The 15,089-nt window shown below is 50.2% G+C and overlaps 5 protein-coding genes across 5 annotated transcripts; 1 reads left to right on the top strand and 4 right to left on the bottom strand.

Moving 5' to 3' along the window:
• Positions 1 to 80: 80 nt before the first annotated feature.
• On the bottom strand, positions 81 to 1,465 carry ASPGLDRAFT_27367 (uncharacterized protein; the record flags this gene model as incomplete). Its single annotated transcript, XM_022543652.1, has 2 exons — positions 81 to 1,403; positions 1,454 to 1,465. 2 exons carry the CDS (start codon positions 1,463 to 1,465, stop codon positions 81 to 83), a joined length of 1,335 nt encoding a protein of 444 aa, XP_022399233.1.
• A 688-nt stretch (positions 1,466 to 2,153) lies between these two features.
• ASPGLDRAFT_175223 (Zn(II)2Cys6 transcription factor) lies at positions 2,154 to 4,855 on the bottom strand (the record flags this gene model as incomplete). The annotated part of the gene is made up of 4 exons (XM_022542838.1): positions 2,154 to 2,727; positions 2,800 to 3,287; positions 3,339 to 4,010; positions 4,068 to 4,855. 4 exons carry the CDS (start codon positions 4,853 to 4,855, stop codon positions 2,471 to 2,473), a joined length of 2,205 nt encoding a protein of 734 aa, XP_022399232.1. The 3' UTR covers positions 2,154 to 2,470.
• Positions 4,856 to 5,137: 282 nt separating this feature from the next.
• ASPGLDRAFT_1495954 (uncharacterized protein) lies at positions 5,138 to 6,586 on the top strand. The gene is made up of 2 exons (XM_022542050.1): positions 5,138 to 6,258; positions 6,314 to 6,586. The coding sequence occupies exons 1-2, from the start codon at positions 5,165 to 5,167 to the stop codon at positions 6,474 to 6,476; spliced, it is 1,257 nt and encodes a 418-aa protein (XP_022399231.1). The 5' UTR covers positions 5,138 to 5,164; the 3' UTR covers positions 6,477 to 6,586.
• A 16-nt stretch (positions 6,587 to 6,602) lies between these two features.
• On the bottom strand, positions 6,603 to 7,983 carry ASPGLDRAFT_37265 (putative monooxygenase; the record flags this gene model as incomplete). The annotated part of the gene is made up of 2 exons (XM_022544800.1): positions 6,603 to 7,687; positions 7,737 to 7,983. 2 exons carry the CDS (start codon positions 7,981 to 7,983, stop codon positions 6,603 to 6,605), a joined length of 1,332 nt encoding a protein of 443 aa, XP_022399230.1.
• A 6,190-nt stretch (positions 7,984 to 14,173) lies between these two features.
• On the bottom strand, positions 14,174 to 15,025 carry ASPGLDRAFT_37264 (uncharacterized protein; the record flags this gene model as incomplete). Its single annotated transcript, XM_022544799.1, has 1 exon — positions 14,174 to 15,025. One exon carries the CDS (start codon positions 15,023 to 15,025, stop codon positions 14,174 to 14,176), a length of 852 nt encoding a protein of 283 aa, XP_022399229.1.
• Positions 15,026 to 15,089: the final 64 nt, after the last annotated feature.

Below are 15,089 nucleotides of genomic sequence, written 5' to 3'. Positions count from 1 at the left end.
ATAGGCGTATAGCCATGGTAGAAAAGTGTTTAATGATATCCCTATGTACAGGTTGTTGACTTTGTCAACGGTAAATATATTTATGCTGGTGCATTGAGTAAATCCCACTCCATGACCACAAGCCATCGCTCGCGGTCATTTGCATTTGAAGACTGGTAGTCACCTAAATTACCTACATCCACCCCGTCTTTCCTTGACAAGGCATCTACACCGTCCCTGTCCAGCTCAATTTCCCAAACCAGCCCTCGGTACACACCAACCACACTGCCCTGCGCGAGCTCAGAATCTCCAGGTCGAGACCGTGGTGAACCCATAAGAAGAATGTTCCGTCTTCCATCATCCACCGATATCGACCCCTCTGAAAGTAGTTCAGCTTCAACAAAAGCCACCGGCCCTGAACTCCTCAACACACTCCTCACAACCTTGACAATCCTCGTAGTCACCAAATACTTCCTCGAATCCACCCCCACCTGCGCACCAAACCTTACCACAGAGCTATCCAACTGCTCCCTTTTCGTCCCCATCTCCAACACCCAACCTCGAACCTCAGCCGCCATGCCACCCGGCACATACCCGGGAACATCATGTCGAGCACGACCGCGTCTATGAAGCGTACGCGACGACGGCGAAAACGGAGTCGGTAGAGACGCAGTATCTTCTTGAGTCGCTGAGGGCGAGGGCGAGCGGGGTAATACGAAGGCTGGTTTGCGCCGCGGGGTGGAGGACGGGAGTTGTGATGCGAATATCGGTGCTGAAGCGGGTGCTGACTGAGTACTTGATGGTGGTTGTTGGGAGAGTAGGAAGCGAGGATGGTGACGGAAAGCGGGTTTTGTCGTGGCCGGTGTTGAGGGTTTGGGTGTTCCTGCTGGTATACCTTCATCTTGGAACTGAGGTTGTTGCGTGGGCCTTGGGCGACGCGGAAAAGGTGTGACGGGTGGTTCTTCATTCCACGACGACTGTAAGTCGTGACCAGGCGAGGAAGTCAAGATAGCATCATCTCGTCCCCCCCCATAATCACGCGAAGCCGGCCTATCGTCCGGCTCTGGCGCCGGCGAAATCCGCCTCCTCTTCGTGCGCTCCGGGGGCCCGAATAGGTCTTCAAACTCGGAGTCAAGTTCCACAGAAGCAGGAGGTGTACTATCGAGCTCCTCATCGATAATACTCGGACCAGCACTGGTGTCGTGTTCATCTTCCTCCACATCCTCAATCACATCTCCCCGCGCAGTATCTCTATCGGCATATCGAACAGTCGAGGGCGAATCATTCGAAATATCATCAACCAAATCCTTATCACCATCCCGACTCTGAGTCGAACTGCTCTGCGGCTGCGAAAAGACAAAACGAGGCGTCGATGCGAATTGGGGGCGGGCGTTGGAGCGCGATGCGGGAGGGCGGAAAGGCGTCTATCGTTGGCCGTTAGCGGGGGATACATAGCAATGCGAAAGATACTGACTATTGGTGTCATCTTGGGCAGAACAGAATGCAATGCATCCTGATCACTCCCATTCTTCCATCCGATTGTATGTAAATGCGAGTGTTGTTAAAGATGGACTCGAAGACATCGGCGAAGGACCGGCAGTATAGTCACCGCCTGCACGTGATATTACGTCAGATATAGGGCTAACCAACTAGACACTTGTTACAATCCAATCCATATAGCATCAATTAAACATTTTATTAGGCATAGCAATAAAGAAGGGTATATAGATTCGTCTCAGTTCCACCATTTTCCATTTTCCACAATTTCCGCCGCCGAGAAACGACCCGCCATGTAGCGTCTAGTAGTTCCGGCAGCACGACCCGAAGCATTGATCACCGGCTAAGCATCGTCAGCATCCATACAAGAAGAAAAGACAAGAGGGGATAGGAAAGAATACTTACGGTTGTAGTTGTAGACCCGGTCACCACCGCCCTGTGTTTTCTGTTGCGCCTTTTGTTTCCTGCTACTGTTAGCATACACTTCTTATTCTCTAGGCTTGGATTGAAGGGGATGAGAACGTACTCGGAAAGAAGGGTAGCGTAAGATCCAGTAAAAGAGGAATTCTCTTCAGCTTCTTTGGCAGCAGTGACAGTGCTGCTCTTGTGCTCGTGAGCCTTTTGCTGGAGAGTGCGGAAGAAGCCCATTGTATTTGATATCAGAGAGTTAAGATTGTGAAATAGACAAAGTATGATGATGAGTAGTGTACAGTAGAAGACTAGAGCTTTTATGAGTATTGAAACAGATATGAACTTATTGAATCCCTCATTTCCTCCTGGAAAACCCCCGTATATATAGATTCTCGCCGTGGCGCGTCGGCGAAATATTATATACTTCGGCCAACATTCACCGACTGTCACCCGGCGTATACCACCACCACCACCACCGCCGCCGCCCATCCGCCGATGTCATCATAACTTTCGGCGAAAGCAAGGAAAATTTTTTTACACGGAACCAACCGAAAGCCAGGTTCGCCTAAGGTCAGTCACAAGGTTACAGACTTCCCGAACCCAAAATAATATCCTGCACATGCTGCGGCAAAACAAATGTCTGGCTGAGGCCCACCCAGTGCATCGCATCCAATCGCGTTAATCCCAGCTTCATCAGGGGGAAACTCAGACTTTGGGTACGGAGCACGCGCAGCCAGGAATCAACTAGATGCTTGCCTTTTACGGCGCGCTCGGCATTTGGGGCTTGCACGAGGAGGAGCATGGTGAAGTTGGAGACGGTGGCGAAGCCAATTCGGGACCCTATCAATTACATGTCAGATCTGCAAATAGTGTGTGATAGTAGGGAATAGTAGGAAAGGTGAGGGAACGTACAAGAATACCAAAAGCCAGTAAAGTCACTTGACGTCAACCGTCTCGTAAAACTAATCACAATCGATGCACATCTCTCGGCGGCATTCAGCGTCGTCTCGCCGGTTCCATGCACTTCTGAGAGATCGACATCGACCGCCGGGAAGGATTCAATTTCCGGCACGTCGGCAAAGTCCAGAATAGAAGTCTCCTCAATGGGCAGGGTCGTGGTGGAGGAGGGCATTTCATCGACGTCGAAGATCAGCGGCGGACTGGATGACCGAGCCATGGGTCGTAGCATCGCTCGGTAAACGTATACGACTAGGATCAGGTAGGCGAAATGGATCGACGCGGGATATGGGGCTAGGCCACTGACGGACTTGCTCCAATTGGGTAGGCGGAAGGTTTCTGGGAGCGAGGCGTACCAGATGTTCAGTTTTTCTAGGAGGGGGAGGCCGGTGTCATGTGAGGCTGCGAAGTTTTCGGAGAGGTACTGGGCTGTTCGTAGTGTGCTTCATAATATTAGCATACCCCTCAGACGTTCGGGAGAATCAGAGACTCACTAGAATGACTCGTGAATCGTCTCAGCAATCTGCGCCAAGTCGACCAAATACCGGAACGGTACATCCACATCGCTGACACTCGTACACCCTTGCGCTCCCTGCACCTGCAGGACGAAATCCCCTCCGTCCAATTCACTCACATCCCACTCATCTTGCTGGATATACGGCGGCCGTCCCATCAGCAGACTGCGCCATTTATCCTCCGCATAGACCGCCCACCAGAGCCGTCGACGCAGTCTTTTCTCCCACGCCGGAATCCCCCACATGCGACACTCAATATGCAAGCCCAGCGAGCACGCCAATCCAACCATACTCCCCACCCATGACCACACGAAAGGAGTATCGGCCGTTGCGGACCGGCCCTCGTCCAGCGGCTTGTGGAGGTACAGCAGACCAGCCTGCAGGACGGATAGATGAGGAGTGTGGATCTCCTCGGCGAGGAGCTCGTATACTAAGCGCCAGAGACGATCGACGGGGGCATTATTGTACGTGTGCAGCACGCAGAGGTAGTCGTCCTGTCCGGCGAATGGCAAAGCGGTAGCGTAGATAGCGGCCAGCAGATGCGCGGGAATTTTATCCAAAGTCTCTGCAGTCGGCACGGTGCATGATGGAGTCAAGCCAAGCTGGTGACGAGAGACCAGCGGTAATGCAGGCCAGATGTACTTGACAAACCTGAGTCAGTAGTCAGCAATTGTATTCACAATTAATATAATCATGACTAGAACATACAAACCAACCAATCGCACCCCATACTCATCCGGCACCAACGAATTCAACTCCTCTCGTGGATTCATGCTAGGCACAGCAACACGCGTCTCAGTCTTGGAATCAGCAGCCAGATCATCCGCGGCAATCATGAAATGCACCGGGATCCGGAGCGGCACGGGGACACCGCCTGCATTGCGAAAATGCACCTTGTAGAAACACTTGACGCCCGCATCGTCAAACGAGCAATGTCTCAACAGCCACGGATCCGACTCGGCCGATGCCCCAAACAACTGCGCCGAGAAGCCCTCGAGCTGATCAAGACTCTGCACAAACTGCGTCGGTGCCCGACCAGAAGACATAAGCTGCTGAGGCCATGACGACGACAGAATCTGGTTTGCCGGCGTGGTCGCAGCACTACTATGCGTCGCCGCTACAGGTGGCTGCGACGGAAGATGACCCTGCACTGGCGCATACGGATACTCTTCCTGAGTCTGCTGCTGTTGCTGCTGTTGCTGCTGACTATGCTGATTATGCTGAGAAGAAGGATGTGAAGGCGTAGACCCCCCCTCGATACTGGGATGTACCTGAGACTGCGAGCGAGAATCAACCGACTCCGTAAACCCAATCTCGTCGCCCTCGCGGAGCTGCCGCCGAGGCCGTTTGGGCGGCGGTTTGGCAAAAGTGCAACATAAATCGGCGGAGCGACAGCGAGCACATGGCAGGCCGGCCTCTGTCTGGCAGCCGAGTTTACGCTCGCGGCATTGGTCGCAGGGGCGTTGACGCTTGGAGCGGTAGGGTCTGGATGACATATCGACGGCGTACTCTCAAAGCCAGTAACAGTGCATATACCAGCATTCCAAGCATTCATAGTAGTTTATGTCGGCGGCGAGTCGGCGACGAGGCGACGTTGAATGACGTGATGACTCAGCCAAGTCCCCGGCCACCGGCCATCGGCGGCGGTCGGCATGCCGATCGGTACGGATACGGAATGCCGTAGATTGATATAGATTATTTGCATTACAGTGAATGAAGTACTATGACTCTGTAAACGAGTATATAAGCAGTGGAATAGATAGCCTGTAGAGTATCAAGTACGTTCAGAATACTCATCAAGCACAATGACACACCCCGAAGGAGGTCTCGCCGCTAACATCGTCGTCCTAGGCAGCTTCTGTTCCATCACCGGCGGCCTAGGGCTAATGAACAGCATCGGCATCTACCAAGCCTACATCAGCACGCACCAACTCTCCTCCCTCTCACACTCCGAAATCAGCTGGATCTTCGGTGTCTACAACTTCCTCATCTTCTTCGGCGGCTTGCAAATCGGGCCTATCTTCGATGCCAAAGGGCCTCGTGCCCTCATGTGGATAGGCTCAGCGTTGCTTGTTATTATGTTTATAGCCCTGGGATTCTGCGAGAAGTACTGGCACTTCTTTGTCGTGCTGGGAGTCCTCGGTGGTATCGGGACATCGTTCATCTTCATTGTCCCAGTTGCCAGTATCGGACATTTCTTCCTTCGACGTCGCGGCGCAGCTACAGGCCTAGCCATGGCTGGTGGTAGTATCGGTGGAGTAATCTTCCCAATTATGCTAGAGAAACTAGCACCAAAAATAGGATTTGCCTGGACCACCCGAGCCATCGGGCTAGTGACCTTGGTGCTCCTATTCATCGGTTGTCTCCTCGTTCGTGGTCGGGAACCCGAGCCCTCACCGTCTCCCGAATCCCTTCCCGAGAAACCTAAATCCAAACACGAATCCATTAAATCCCTCCTCCCGGACCTTACGATCCTTGCCAACCCGCTACTTTCCCTGACAACCGCCGGCGTCTTCCTGATCGAATGGGGTTTCTTCATTCCCCTCGAGTACATAACCTCGTACGCGCTCTATCACTCCGTATCCCCCGATCTCGCATACTTAATGGTCGTCTTCTTCAATGCGGGTTCCTTTCCCGGTCGCTGGATCCCAGGTATCCTCGCTGATAAAGTCGGGCGGTATAACATGCTGATCTATACCAATCTGCTGGCGCTGGTCGCGGTGTTGGGGATCTGGATGCCGGCGCAGGGGAATGTGGCTGCGACGATAGTGTTTGCGGTGGTGTTTGGTTTTGCAAGTGGGAGTAATATCAGTCTTGTGCCGGTTTGTGTGGGCGAGTTGTGTCCGACAGAGGCGTATGGGAGGTATTATACAACTGTTTATACGATTGTCAGCTTAGGGTATGTCTTCCTTTCTATACATATGTGGATTTCGCGGATGCTAACTTGTGTCTAGGGCTTTGACTGGAGTTCCAATTGCTGGAGAGATTATCCAAAGGACGAACGGGGAATACTGGGGATTGATTGCATTTGCTGGATGCTCTTATGCAGCTGGACTAATGTGCTTTTTCGCCGTTAAACTCCTACAATGGAGGAGTGTACGTAACGATTCAACCTGATGTATGTACATATATTATAGCTTAAAAAAAAATGTAATGATTCACGACAACTTGACATCCCTCGGACTGGGCCTATAAAAGTAATAATTAACACATGGAACTCTCATTCCTTGTAGCTAGAGAAACCTACATCTCACTGTACAACGCATCAAACTCCTCCTCCGCCACCCTCGTACAATCAAACCCATAAATTTCCCTCTGCACATCCGCATCCGCCCACTTATCCGGCACAGGCCCCTTACCCTGCCTCAACGCCGCAAACTGCTTATCTCTTTGCTCCTTCGCCGCACCCTCACCAAGATGCAGCGCGCGACCAGATGCGGAAGCGAGATCAACGAGTGCATACGCACGCTGTTTGCGGACTTTCTCGTATACGCGGAGTGCTTTGTTGATAGAGTCTGGTTGTGTGTTCGGTAGTCGCGAGAGGACTACAGCGAGCACAGCGCCGTCTTCGATAGCTTGCGCCGCGCCTTGCGCTAGATGGGGGAGGGTCGGATGACATGCGTCGCCGACGAGGGCGACGGATTCGTGGATCCATGTTGGGAGGGGATCGTGCACGCGGAGTTTCCACTCGCAGACTTCGCCTTCGGGGACGTAGTTGAGCATGCGCTGGACCATGGGACAGAAATCCGAGAAAACGTCCAGCATGGCTGATTTCGAGCCCTTGGTTGTGTACGTTGCATTCGTGGCCGCTGCGAAGTTACTATCCGGTTGGGTTGTGGAGAGGTTGTATATGTTGTTGTTGGAGACTGGGTAGGCGATGATATGGCGCTTTTCGCCGATCCAGCGGGTCACGCGGGTGCTGTTGATGAGTTCGAGTAGTTGGGGGTCGTCTTTGATTTGGTCTTTGTGGATCATGATTCTGTACGCGGCTTGGTGGGTGTCTTTGATGCCGACGTTGATGTTCAGCCGTTTGAGCATTTCCACACGCGCCTTGCTCTTGATGCCGTCTGCGGCGAGGATCACGTCTGCCTCGACGCGGTAGGACCCGCTGCCATCGCGGGGGATTGCTGTGAAGGATGGCTTAGGGCCAAAGTCATCGATGGTCTCTGCCTCCGTTGAGAAGTGGAAGTTGATGGCTGGGTGCTGCTTGCAGCCTTCGTAGAGGCCGGTGGCGAGGGAGTGCCGGTGGCCAACCATATGTGGGTAGCCATATGTTTTTTCGATGTATTCCAAGTCGACATAAGCAAGTTGGCTGTCCGTTGCACCGACTGTACTCGTTAGTACACTAGCTCATACATATCGGGGATAAATACATACCTCGAACACTAGTATCAAGAATGTTAACAGCCTCAGCCTCAATCCCCTTCCACACCCCAAGATTATCAAGCACACGAGCCATATTCGGCGCAAGCTGAATACCAGCCCCGACAAATCCCAAGTCCGATGCATATTCATAAACATCGATATTCTTGAAGCCGCGTTGTGCCAGAGCCAGGGCACAGGTTAGACCGCCCATTCCGGCACCCAGGATGGCGATGCGGAGGTCTTCTGGTGATTGCGACATTGTGTGTATGATTGGTTATGTTTGAATCTGAATTCGTGAATAGAGGACAAAAAGTCGGGCTCGTACATCTTAAATGTGGTGTTCGCAAGCGTTGCGGCAGTTCGGGGTTGAGCGGTTATGATCTTTTCCGCCATGGAAAGGAGGCTTCCCACACCCCACACGGTAATATCATGGTCGATTGACATGGAGTGCATATGGAGAACATGGGGAAGGAGAGAGAATGAAAAATAGACCGTTTGAGACTGAGATAATGAGGGGCTGGGAAAACCACTCGGCGCTATAAAATACATAGCCGAGGCCTCTGGTGCATCTATACTACACTACTACACAGCTTTATACAGTATAGGCAATACATTTCCCGAGTTCGCATTTGTCCGTTTACTGTAGTTTATCCAGTAAACTTAGAGCCAACCACTGCATTATGGCATTTCGGACTCTCTATTTCGGAGCTATTCAAAGTGTCATGAAGCGAATACTTCCCCGGGTTTCCCTTCCACCCCCCACAATCTCCACCACACTATCCGGGTAATCAAAACCGACTCCCCTAAACAACTCCGTGATCACTCATTCTTGACAGAGATGATCGCCCGAAGAGCAGAAGCAAGTCGCTCGCAGCTACGGTAGCTTACGAATGCCCGTTGCGTCAGCTCACTGGCCGAGACAGCCCATGACTGCTGTGAAACCGGCCCATAAATGACATTGGCATCTTTCTATCGCACTGGTATAGAGATATCGTCAAACCCGGTGAGCCAGAAAATGCTCCGGTTGGAGCCCGCCATTTGATTACCTTTATACTTGGTCAGCACATCGGCGTATATAGGAAATTGGGGGAGGGGGGTTCTCATAGCTACTGGTTATCTCCTTCAACTCATCCGGCATCTCTCCTGGGTATTCAGGTGGCTGGACGCGAGTTACTGCATGGGAGAAATTTGCGACACACTTGTTCATCATGCCTTGGTGGCTTTTGAATCCAGGGTTGAATCTGTGGTTTGACGAGAAGGGACCGAGCTCTCAAGGGTTAGAGATGATGACGAAAATAGAGTATCAGAAAGCATGAAACTGAGAAATCCACCACAAGATGTTGTCCTCCAGATAATCTTCATACGATATTGGAACTGTTATTGAGACCTGTAGCACTCATTATACCTGTGCAGCTTAGAAAACGTGGTAATCTTTCGAGGAACACATTGCAAAAGTGTTTCCATTTACCATTTCTGCATCCGAGGTTGTTCTTGATTGCATCCTTCATCCGATATACTATCAGTTATTTTCTTGGCTGCGAACATGCTTGGGTAAACGGAAGTAACATTCTTCGTGAGGAGCAGTACCAGTGTCGTTTTTCCGCTTACCGAAGTGCCTCGAACGTACAACCTGGTGCTTTTGTAGTTCTACTACGAAGCATACACTGTACAATCCATTGCTGTTAATGTTGGTAGCACTACCTTGGCGAGTCTTGTCCAGAATAAATTCTTCTCTACTCGGACCCTCGAATAACACCCAGAGCAAGCCAATGTAGCGCCTTAGGTGACAATAGCATATATTTGCTAGACCAAATTTGCGAGCTTCCTCCGTCATGAATGGTGCCTCGGGGTGCTCCTGCTGGCTCACAGCTTGGTCATCTGAGTTGGGATTAGATTCATGCTTCATCCTCATGGCAAGATGGTGGACTCGTTGGAACTTTCGCACGAAGCGATGATTTGAGGCGACCGATAATTCGACGCATATCACACCATTTCTTTTGACTGGGTAAAGAAGTATCGCCCATATTGGGGCTTTCCTTGCCACGTTGAGACAGCAAGGATTATCTCGAATACATGCGAGCCAATTGATAACAATGATGTGGGACAATTGATCTTTGACAACATATTCAGTCAATTCCCGTAGTATACACGGGATCTCCCTGGGCGTTAAACTGCTGCAGAATGCTCATGCGATGGAGTGTCAAGGAGATCCAGCTGTGGCCTTTTGAACGGACGGAAAAGAATTAGCGTACTTCTCTGGAAAACATTAAATCACCACAGGCAAATCCAGCGTCTCCACTCTCTACGACTAGGGTCGGGAACTAGTCCATCTGTGAAATACCAGGATAAAAGCGTTGATCTGGTTGTTTCGATTTAGCCATCGCTTGTACTTAGCTGCTCCCAATGGTAGTCGATTTGTTGGACTCCATTAACCGCACGAGGAATCTGCTTGCTTCTCGGACCCTTTTTGTAGTGCATCGTGGGTGAAAAATAGCTCAGCTTTAAAACATCCGGTAGTCCCACCTGAAATAAATAGAGACCCCAGCACCCCATTTGCTTGGCAGGCTCAGAACTTTGTTGTAGTTTCTCGGTTCTTTGTACACGTGGCTCACCACCCTTCTCATCTGTCTCGTCTTAAAGACCACCGTCAACTTCCAGGCGTTCTGGTCATTGGCTCTATGTTTGCCCACTGATGTATCCAAATGCGGTACCTAAGCCGAGTCGTTTCATGGGAGAGCAGCTCCTGTGTATGGTAGAACACGGCTCTGATTTAAAGAATGAAACCGTCCGCATTAACTAGAGTATCTGTATCTAGAGGTCTGTTGATACCTGTTGACAGTACAATTACTAATACTTGGACCAGCGAGATCCAGCTAGCCAAAAGATGCTTCGAGCGGAATCACCATGTGTGCCAGACCACGATAGGGGCCATGATAGGGTTAGTATATGGGCGTATGTCTCTTTGTTTGGGCACATGTTAGTTTCATATGGCACGGAAGCATTACCATCGTCCGTCGGGAGCAGTGTTGACTCATGGCTACTTTGGCCAATAATCCGCATTTGGATTCTCGTTGGAGCACGCTTTTCGAGCCTCCATGTATTGTATCTTGTCAACCTTCGACACGCTGGTTGTGAAATTGTATAGGGATTACAGTTCAGCAAGAGGTCCTGGTGCAGCTGGACTGGAAAATGATACCCTGGCGTCAATTCCAGGTTCATCGGTAACTTCTCTTCACCTAGATTCTTAGCTAAGACCCAAGTAAAACCAACACAATCTCATGGATAATCGTAACACGCGCATAGATCGCGAAAGTTATCCTGACATCTTTTGATAGAACCCAATGGATCCACAGGGTTGCTTCGGAATGATCACAATCTGGAGCCGGCCAGAGCAGCAAATTGGCCCGGTGGCCGACCCAGATTCATGCTTTGTATGGATTTAGCACGCTGTCTGTATTGACTAGTACACTGGGGTTTGTGTTAGAACCATAAGCAGTGGTGATTTGATCGATATTGCCGCCCGTCTCCGGCACAGGGCCTCGTTGAGTCCCGGACTTTGTATGCCTGAAACAGGTAGCTTTGTGGGTGGCAATACTGTGTCACTCTTTGTGACTGTCTTCCATCATGGCAACAATTTTTGAAATAAATTTGAGGCAAAAAGCGCCCATAGTGGCACATGTTCCATATATGCAATGTGAATTCCTCGTTCCCCACCGAGTGTCTTCAATTTTGTACACTGGGCAACGGTTTCTGATCAAGATGACCACGATTCGATATTCTCCATATAGAAAAGACAACCTCTCGGCTATTAACAAGTCAGACAGCCCCCATAGAATACGGGAATAATCTCATCCACTTACCCTAATTGTCCTTCAGCTTGTTCGTCCCCACGCTCGGAGGACCCTTCGGGGGACTTTTCTTGTTTCGGATATCTCGCCCGAGTGCATTGGCAATTGACCATGGTAGTTGTATACCCGGTAAATCGATAGAAAAGAGTCGGTACAGTGGGGGAGGGGGGATCGATAAGTACATCACAGTTGATCAAAGCCAGTTAGGACATCGTTTGTCCCAGTTGAAACTGGTAAACCTAGACCATGCAAGTGGTCACCGTGTCCCTCTGCCTCTCAATCGTTTGTAACTCTCAACACTGCAGAGCCGCCGTACCGACCGCTCACATGTTTATCATTGATTTGCCTGCGTTGTCGACGTAATCTTTTAGCAAATGCATCATTTGTAGGCGAGCCTCGTCGATTCCTCACGACATATAGGATGTGTATGTGGTCGGTCTGTAGCTGTTGCTCTTGCTTTTAAGGATTGTAGGTAACTCTTCAGGCCATACAAACGCATCGAACGACTGCGTCATAGTCCTCATGAAGAAGCCAATCGCATTGGAAATGCCAGAGCTTTTTAGATTTGGAGCTTGAGGTAGGTGGTAGAAATCCGGATTGAATGGAAAGGTTGTCAGACGTTCATTTTGACGTCTGTCCGACGGACGTTTGCAAAAAAAAAATACCACTACTGCTCTGCTCCTGTGGCTTGCAGTGTTTGCATTCGGGATACAGCTATATGGCAATAGATGCAAATCCAGCATCTCAGGGTTCTGAGTAATTGTGCAACTGGTTCATAATGATCGCACAATGGCGATACAGATCTATGACTGCCTTCGATCAACCTGGCATAGTCGTCGTGAGTCTGGGCGGCTTATGACTAATGCGGCTTAGTTGTATAAAAATCGTAGACCCCTTCCTCTTGACGATAAGTAGCTCGACAATTGTCTCAATGAAAAGGACTGAGTCGTGTGTTGCCTTATGAATTTTCAATCCACCATTTTGCATCACTTTCTTAACGAGGCGGTGACTCACCAACACCAGTTTCAATGAGCAACGTGAACCGGGCACGAAGTCAGCCCCATATGGGGTGAGCAGCGCAGTGTCAGCCGTATGAATGTGTTGATGAAACTGCAAATAGGATGTAGTAGCCCCCATTAATTGCCCAGACCGGTTATTCATGGCCTTCGCCAGGAGTGCATTTTTTGCCCTCCTGACAGGGCGCCCAATTCTCAATATGACGGCACGGACGATAATATGGACCCTAGGGTTTTGTATGTGTGTGGGTCTTCATCTGAGGATGCAATACTCAGCAATGCTGCCCAGTGTGTGATGACCGAGACGAACAACACTGCTGGCAACATGGACAAGGTGATTGTTACTGACATGAAGTGGACCGTTATCAAGCCTGATGAGGTCCTGTGGGGATTGCTTCGTATATCGAGCTGTAGCTATAAGTTTGAGCTATAGCTTTGGGCTTATAGCCGTGAGTTCAGCATCCCAAAGCTCAGCAAAGATTCACGAAGAGAAGATTGTAAAATCTCTTCTTGGTATCTGAATGGGGCTATCTCAGGATGCTTAGCGTAGCCTCATTGGCCACTTGTAAACGATCCATGACCATTTCAATTAAGATGACGTCCAGTGGCTCGAACATCAATTCAAGATTGTCGAGATTGGGAAGCCACATAAACACCCATATACTCAGCTGTGACCAAGCCGCCCTAACAGAAATAACATATTGCTACTAGGAGGCGCAAGCTGTCATATCTCGGTGACGAGATGTCTGACTTTCTGGCCGCATCGGGAGTGCTGTGCAGCTTGCCACTTGGTAGCACCGAGCCTGGTTAAATTCTCTGCGATCTCGCTCAACAACAGACAGTGGCTTCATACAAGTCAAGTCTGAGTATGTTGTCATCCGGACCAAAAGAGCACTTGCAGTCCAGTCTGCCTCTAGAGTTCCTGAACTACTACTTTGCATCATTCTGTATTCAGGCAGTGACTCAGTTGGGCCAGTTTCGATGACCAGTGTAGGCCATCCGTTGTATTCTCGAGTCAGGTCGGGCTAGAAGTGCTGCCTCGCCTGTGGCTACATGTCCATGGAGCTGTAAAAGGGGGTTGAGGTCACCTGTCCCCACGGATAGCTTGAAGATCACCATAAAGCGAATTGTCCCTTCCGAGGATTGTCAGTGTTTTCTCTGCTGGATAGATGGTAGAAATTCTAACCGGACGGCAATTCCACCCATGTCTCCCAGTCCAGAAGTTTATTCAACACATGCCTCCCGAAACCGAATGGAGTGTTTTCATTTTTCTCTGCCTTTGTAGATTGTAGAAATTGGTGAAGGATTCAAACACCTTTGAATAATTCGTTGGAGGTCCCGCTATGTGTTGATTCGAATTTTGAATGCAGCTTGCTTAATGGTCGCAGATTAAGCGTCTCAAGACTCTGTAAAAGTGCGAGACTGGTTGAGGATGGAAGATTGAGGGAGAGGCCACTGAAATTTGACAAGAGGGAATTTTGGTTTGTATGTATTACATGCACTTGTAAATGCTCAGCTATGATACTACGGTAAATTCGACCTCGATCATCAGCAAAATCGTGTATCGACCCTAGACTCGGTGGAACTAAAGATTCTTCGCGCAGCCCATCAAAACCACTTCACTCAGAACGATATCCGTCTCATTCTTGACGGGAAGCCGACGCATAACTTCTTCAAACGGAAGGACCAAAGGCGCGTCGACGGCACTATACGGAGTAATGTGCAACTCCTGACCCAAATACGCTATCCGACCCTCACCAACATCCGATACCATAACCGTAGTAGAACCCTCACAGGGCAGAATCTGCCACTTCTCAACCCGAATCATCCTCCTCTCCTTCTCCACAACCAAAAGCAATACAACCCGAGTATCACTCCGGATATCATGAAACCACCACTTCGCATCCTCCCTCAACCGATCCACAGATCCACAAACACCCGTCTCAATAACAAGTGTAGGCCAGCTATCCAACCAATCACTCCCCGGAGAAACCGGCTTCACACCCGGCCAGAAACACTGATCAGGCTGCTTTGCCTTGGTAACATCTGCATCCGGACAGAAAATCGTCGTCGACATGCCCCATTGGTACTCTGAGCGAGGTACGCCCGTTGTCCGAATAAAATGACCGATTTCCTCCCGGAAGTTGTCGGTGCTGCAGCCGTGGATGGGTGAAGGGATTACTTTGATCAGGTCCATGTTTCCTTCGAGGGTGAGTCTGAATGGGATGTCTCCCAGGGCTTGACTGTCGTCGAGGAGGATCGCTGATGCATGGGGTGGGAGGCAGAGGATGACGAGGTATTGGCTGGCGTTTTCATTTTGTTCTTCGAGGTTGTGGAGGGTGTGTTGTGCTGCTGCTTGGAGGTTTCTGAAGTTGGTGAAGATTTGGCAGAGGGTGTTGCGGGGGAGACCTGCTAGAAGGTCGCCGTTCTTATGCATTTTACGAGTCTCTTAGACCTTCTCTACTACGTTCAATGTCGGATTCATGGTGAAAAAGTGCTCA

The sequence above is a fragment of the Aspergillus glaucus genome (assembly GCF_001890805.1).
Source record: "Aspergillus glaucus CBS 516.65 unplaced genomic scaffold ASPGLscaffold_15, whole genome shotgun sequence".
Lineage (NCBI taxonomy): Eukaryota > Fungi > Ascomycota > Eurotiomycetes > Eurotiales > Aspergillaceae > Aspergillus > Aspergillus glaucus.
This window is presented reverse-complemented; position numbering and strand designations above follow the sequence as displayed.